The sequence below is a fragment of the Olea europaea genome, chromosome 10 (assembly GCF_002742605.1).
Source record: "Olea europaea var. sylvestris chromosome 10, O_europaea_v1, whole genome shotgun sequence".
Taxonomy (NCBI): domain Eukaryota; kingdom Viridiplantae; phylum Streptophyta; class Magnoliopsida; order Lamiales; family Oleaceae; genus Olea; species Olea europaea.
Window position 1 is genome coordinate 12,128,955 of NC_036246.1, and position 6,827 is coordinate 12,135,781.

At 34.7% G+C, this 6,827-nt stretch overlaps 2 protein-coding genes across 3 annotated transcripts; both read right to left on the bottom strand.

The window, feature by feature from the left end:
- Positions 1 to 1,414: 1,414 nt before the first annotated feature.
- LOC111400293 lies at positions 1,415 to 1,813 on the bottom strand. The gene has a single exon (XM_023027710.1). The coding sequence runs from the start codon at positions 1,811 to 1,813 to the stop codon at positions 1,415 to 1,417; it is 399 nt and encodes a 132-aa protein (XP_022883478.1).
- A 1,494-nt stretch (positions 1,814 to 3,307) lies between these two features.
- LOC111401247 (plant intracellular Ras-group-related LRR protein 4-like) lies at positions 3,308 to 6,578 on the bottom strand. Of its 2 annotated transcripts, none has more exons than XM_023028894.1 (5): positions 6,348 to 6,578; positions 5,226 to 5,930; positions 4,187 to 5,100; positions 3,884 to 4,073; positions 3,308 to 3,585 (listed from the first exon to the last, which is right to left on the bottom strand). In XM_023028894.1, the coding sequence occupies exons 2-4, from the start codon at positions 5,908 to 5,910 to the stop codon at positions 3,927 to 3,929; spliced, it is 1,746 nt and encodes a 581-aa protein (XP_022884662.1). In that variant the 5' UTR covers positions 5,911 to 5,930; positions 6,348 to 6,578; the 3' UTR covers positions 3,308 to 3,585; positions 3,884 to 3,926. The 2 variants fall into 2 exon arrangements, with proteins under 2 accessions (XP_022884662.1, XP_022884661.1); XM_023028893.1 differs by having other exon boundaries at positions 6,344 to 6,578.
- Positions 6,579 to 6,827: the final 249 nt, after the last annotated feature.

Here is a 6,827-nt window from a genome sequence, read left to right on the forward strand (position 1 = left end):
AAGTAAATGGAAATATGTTTTTACAACAATTCTTACAATTTTTAAAAAAATTCGCTACAGTAAATCGGAATTGGGTATATGGTGAGAATTCCAATTTCTTGAAAAGCTGGAATTTGCTTCTTCTCAAGACAAGTTAGAAAATGAATTCCCTGGAAAAAAAAATGGTATCAAACAGGGCATAGATGGAAAATGGATTTGATTTTCCATTTTCCATGAAAAATTTACACAATCAAACGGGGCCTAAGAGAATTCTAACCGTCATCCCATCCTATTTCAACAGTTGGTGCAAGGAAATTTAGTGCCAAACGCACACGGAACAGGGCATGTTTTGGTGGCACATTGGTAGTCATCAACTACCCTCAAGACTTCAAAAAGAAAGTGCACTGCCAGTTACAAACAAAAATATAGATTTCAGCTCTATGCTGAGCTATAAAGGAGAAAATGACAGAAACCGGAAAAATGAAAATATTTAATGAGGTACATGGACCACTTGAACAGCTAGAAATGGCAAATATATGTATTTTGTTAAACAAAATTGGATAGGCAGTTAATATCAACAGTGACACGAATCACAAGTGATCAGTACAAATAGTCAAACTTAGCTACAGATCCATCGTCTAGTCAGACAGCGATTGGTAATTGCCTCGTGCCAGCTTCCTGCAGAATTGACATGTAGGCCACAGTGCCCTCTTTTGTGTTTCATGAAAGAATCAATTCTCTTTTCTTTTGGGGCATTTTTCAGTTTTTCTCAAATTCAGAGTATATTCGGTATCAAGTACTGAATCATTGAACTCTAAAATGGATAACTCTCAAAACGGATAATATCCAGGGTGCCCAGCTTAGCAACTTGATGCGTCTAAAACTTTTAAAAAAGGGGCTGCTATCAATAAGTTAAAATCCATGACAACAGCAAGGAAAGTCAACACTGAATTCGCTTCACAAGAATATATGACTCTCAGGGCTAGATCTAGATGGCGGCGAGTTAGGGCGGCCCACTGGGGAGAATATTTTTTTGGCTAATAATAGATAGAATTTTTATATGATATATATTTGATAATTCATAGTAAGGGTAATTGGAACAAAACGTCCATATCTTTCATATCTATTACAGAAAACGTCCTTATTTTTCATTTTTTGACATTTTTGCCCCTATTTCCACATTTCTTGGCGCTGAACGTCATTTTCACCAATTTTGAACAATTTTACCCTCCTTTCAAACAATACGAAAAGAAAATAAAGGAAACAACAAATAACTAATTGCAACCACAATCCCCAATTTTTAAAAAATTAGAAATCAATCACAAATATAAAAGGAGCCGTGCCAGTTCAGGTCCTTGATCTCCGCCGCGAACTTGCCCCTAGGCCGCCGTCTTACACCTCTGTAATGACTCTTCTCCTCCACAGCCAAGTTGTCCTACACCATCGCCCCCGAGTTCAAATGAGTCGACTCGGAGTAGTCGATCCAGTTGAATTTCTTTACTTCCAACAATTCAATCTTCAACGAAAGCTTGCTCTCAGTCAATTTTTGCGCGTTTGGTGTAGTGAGGTCTATAACTGGAGGATTTAATTGATTTTGCCCCAAATCTACATACTCAGGGCTTGAAAAGTCGCTAAAATCAAAATCATTCTGCTCAAGATTCATAAAATAATCAGACATCGAAACTGAATTGTCAAATTGAGAGCTCGAAACTGACGAATTTATGCTACTAGTTCTTTCGATCTCAACAGCAAACGAGAGCTCTGTTGGAGAAAACTCCCCCAGAAGATGCATTCTAATTTGTTCAATTGCCAAAAATTCTGCTGGATTTGCCATCTAATGTAATTGATTCTAGCCAAAGAAAAAAGATAAAATGGATTTTAGAGAGCGGAAAACTTGGAAGAAATGGATTTCAATTTTCAATAATAGTTTGATGAGCCATTTCCAAGCACTTTCATATACAGTGCACCTTCAAAATATACAATTATATACAATCTTAAAAAAATGTATATGTTTATGACTAATTTGTAATTTTTTAAAAATTGGGGAATTTGATTGTAATTAGTTATTTGTCGTTTCCTTTATTTTCTTTGTGTTTTATTTGAATGGATGGTAAAATTGTCCAAAATTGGTGAAAATGACGTTCAGCACCTGGAAAGGTGAAAATAGAGGCAAAAATGCCAAAAAAATGAAAGATATGAACGTTTTTCACAATATACATAAAAGGTATGGACGTTTTGTGCCAATTATCCTTTATATTAACAAGAAACATGTCTGATAGTTCAGTTGGTTAGCCCTTCCACTATTAAATTGAAAGTCCTGTGTTCGAAATCTTCATGAGCAACATTTTTTAAAATTTTTGTATTTTAACAATTTTTACCAAAAAACAAATGAAAGGAAGGTGATCTGACCCCACTACCTACCTTAAACATATTGATCACTTTACAATCATGGTACTTATTGATTTTTAGCATATAAAATAACAAAATAATAGCTGTTCAATTTTACTGATTTAATGCAAGTAAAAACATTTTAATTGGTGCTTTGTACCTCTTCGTGATTTTCTTTTTCTTTTCTTTTTTTTCTCTAATCAATTGATTTGAAAGTTTGATTAATTAATGGTGGATGAATTTGTAGGAAAATTGACCTTAGTGTCATAAGGAATCTTTCAACAAAACTTATTTTATTAATAAAATGTTCCACTTTTCATCCACAAAAAATTAATTGAACAAAAGTTGAATCATACAAGCACATAAAATTATATAAGCACATAAATAATTTCAATTTTGTTAATATAATAATACTTGTTTAATTAACTTTAATTGTAAATTGAATATTGACATTTTGTTAATATATAGTGCCTATTTAATTGAAAAATAAATTAGAGCATTTTGCAGATTATGGAACAATTTTTTTTATCCAAAATGAAAGTTCGCATCTAGATCTAATTCTAGTGATGTATCTGATTCTTCTAGTTCTAATTCGTACTATTCTTTGAATATTATTTAATTAGATATTTAATAAACTATTCCGTTATCACGGATGTAGACCGTCGATAGTAAGCTTTCAATACTCGCGGTCCACCCTAGTGAAACTCGACCCATGGATTTGCCCCTGCTCACTTTTACGGTCTGACAATATTCTTTCTGAAATTTGAATTAAGATTCCCTATTAACTATTTGTACAAAATTCCAAATAAAATATGTTGTTTGACTAAATTAATGAATGACAAGATCAATACTAAGTTCCTTCCTGTTAAAGGAATTGAATCAATTTTGATCAATACAAATTTATTTACCTAAAAAAATAAAATAAAAATAAAAAAGGGGATGGAATCAAATAAGCTTGTACTTCATTATCAGCAAGGAGCGGTAAATACAAACTATTTTCCTTCACAATTTAACCGGGTTAAAGTTAATCATACAGCTCAATTTAGATCAAGAATGGAAAACTAAAGGTGAAGATAACAGCAGAGGAAAAAAAAAATGAAAATCTACAATTACACGAGGCAAAGATCAGAGTCATATCTGAACAGATCATTTTGCTGTAAAGACAAATGAGTTTGGCCATACTCTAGCGCTCTTCCAACCTAATCACAGCTCAGTGTCCTGTATTATAATATAAAATATAAATAGCACGTGAGGTTTTGCCCTTAATCCAACATTCAGTTATTGTTATTAAAACAGCTACATATGATCATCCACAAAATGGAGAAACTTTAAAGGATGTTAAACCATTCATAATGATAAAATGCCACTAATAATCTAATTAAAGTTTAAGGGGTTAATAATATCTCTGCAGAGAACTAACATCTCACACCACAGATTTTAAGTCTGCTAACAACTAATGTTTATAATTCATTTGAAAATGAATTAAAAAACGGTCATAATGAGGAGAATAACGTACCCAAAGAAATTAGCTGTCCACATTTTATCCAAACTGCGGCATATTAAGCTTTTGCAGAGTCCATGCCATTGCGTTTGCGTTTATTAGATCTCCAAAAGAAGCATATATGAGCCCAAGATTTCTTTTGCTTCACTGGTTGTGACTTCACATCCCTCCGAGCAACAAGATTGGCCATGTATTGGACAACAGCCTGTAATGGTTATTAAATCAATTAGTCTTAACAAAACTTCTTAAAAAGGAAAAGAAGCATAAAGGAGAAGCTGTAGATGCACTGTGTTGACACACGTATCAAACACAGCTTACCTGTGCTCCATTCTCAATGATATTTCTAGGTGGCACTGCCAGAGGATTTCCCTCAACATTTAAGACATGAAGTCGAGTTAGCATCCTGAAAGAGTCCGGAAGGGATCTTATTTGATTGTTGCTCATATCCAACTCCTCTAGCATCTCAAGATTCCCAATAGACCTTGGCAGAGATTGCAGGTCCGCGAAATTGTTGCTTATGTTCATCTTTACAAGTGTTGTAGCAAAGCACAAACTTTCTGGAATTGACTCGAGCTCATTGAAACTAACATTGAGCTCCCTCAAGCTTGATAAGGATGCCATTGTGGTAGGCAGTTGTTTGATGTTATTGTAACGCACTGTCAGTACTTCCAAGGATCCAATTTTTCCTACTGCTTCAGGTAGAGCTTTAAGCCGGTTATAGTCTGCATGAAGCTCTTTGAGTGAAGTACATCGACCAATAGTATGAGGGATTTCCTCGATATTATTAGTTTCAACATTCAATTTCTTGAGACTGACAAGTGATCCAATTGTCTCTGGGAGGGCCATGATTGCGTTAGAGCTTAAATCAAGATCTTGAAGCCGAATTAACTTACCAATAGTTGGAGGCAATGTTTTTATTTGGTTTCCACTGAGGTTGAGACGGACTAAAGTAAGCAAATCCCCAATGGATTCTGGCAATTCGCTGATTTTGTTTCCATGTAAATCCAACAATTCCAGCGATGAAAGTCGTCCTACGGTGTCAGGTAATACCAGGATTTGATTCTCTGATAAATCCAAATTTATCAAACCTAATAGCTTCCCTATTGAATCAGGAAGCCATTCAATTTGATCAGCCAATTTAGCTTGAAGATTGAGCTCCCGAGTTCCTTTCTTTGCTGATACTTCAATCAAACTAGCAACCTTAATTAAACTCATTTTGTCACCGTCTTGACCTACAAACCATACCAAATGATGCAACATTAAATCCAAAATCCACTAAATGAAAATAAATATACATCAGAATTGCCAATTCCAAAAACAAATGCTAGTCCCGTGCAGCAAATGAAGTCAAACTTACCGGAAGTAATAGCTGGCTTCAGAGTGGAATCAACAATCTGGGGCCCTGTTAGAACATCACCAGATCGAATCCCAATCCCAATTCCGTCAAGATGAAAATCAGTCTTTGTCTTCTTCAAATAACTATCGTCCTTGCTAAACCACTCCGACGCTTTTACTTTCTCCTTCTCAATATAAGAACTGGACAGGGAAGATGATGTGGCTGTGGCTGTGGTTGTATCCGTAGCTGGAGAATTGAGACTGTTGCCGGAGAAGGAAGCTGAGGTTGCCAAGGATAAACTGCTCAAATCCCTCGAAGAACTATTGGAAAGATCATTCGACTGTGTATTACTGGAACCCGATTTAGAAGACAAGCATTTGGAAACTCTCTGAATCGAATCATCGAACAGTAGGTGGACACGTTCAAGATCCAACAGTTTTAAAGCTTCCCTCTTTTGCTCCGCACTTTGAAAATGGATCAAATTCCTCTGAATCTCTTGAAGCACCTTGAATAATTCTTCTGGCACATCTTTGGCTTTGCTTTGCCTCGCAACCGCTTCGAGTCTCAACTGATCTTCCCTCTCCACGTTTCGGATTAACGTTTTGGCTGCTTCTACTTCATCGATTCCAGGTCGGGCCGGTAAGGATCTATGGATTCTCATTATCTCTTCTACAACCTCGTCTACTGTCATCACCGAGGACTCCATTATAACTTTCTTCTTACCTCCTAGAATTTCTCAAAGACAATAGTATTAACATAAACCCAAAGATATAAGTACAAGTAAATCAAATATTATACTACTACATACGTGGGAATTGCCCACAGAATCAAAAGGTTATTTTTCCTTGACTCGTATTTGAAGAAATTTCAGAAAAACAAAAAAGGTTTTAGCTTTCTCAAAGCAAAATCAGAGGAAGCAAACATGAACAAACAAGAATCAAAAGAGAAATTCCCCTGTTCTTGTACAACTTTCTAGAACATCACTATTAAAGTTGAAAATTCAACAACGACATCTTCAAGCAATCACTACAGTGTGTCATTACGACATTATCGCAATTTCTTCACTGAAAAAATATTATTAAACTGTTTTCAGACAAGAAATTATTTGAGAATATGAAAAATAGTAGAATAAATCATACTCACAGTGCTTCTCTGCTATGAATCAGAAATGCCTGTATCAATTGACGATGTTTTTGCAATCTGAGAAACAAAGGGAGGAAACCTAAGACAACGACGGTAGGATATAATTTATAAAACTTTTTCTACCATACAAAGAATTATCCAATGGATTCTGGTAAATTATGAATCTGAATAAACGCCTTCATATTATTGAGCAAAGCAAGTGAGAATTTGGTGGATAATTCGATATTTTGATCAAAGACAGAGACGTGAATATTATTTCTAGTTCTACGAACAAGATATATACGCGGCATTTCTTGTCTTGTTGTATTTTTTGGTTACCATAAATGCCCTTGCATTTCAAGGATAAAATGACAAATAAAAGTTAGGAGGGAAACCATAATAATAATAAGTGTAAATTTAAATATTTAAAAATTATTTGAAATAAATTAAATCGTTCACCCAATTTTTAAAAAAACAAAACATTAACCAGCTTCTATTGAC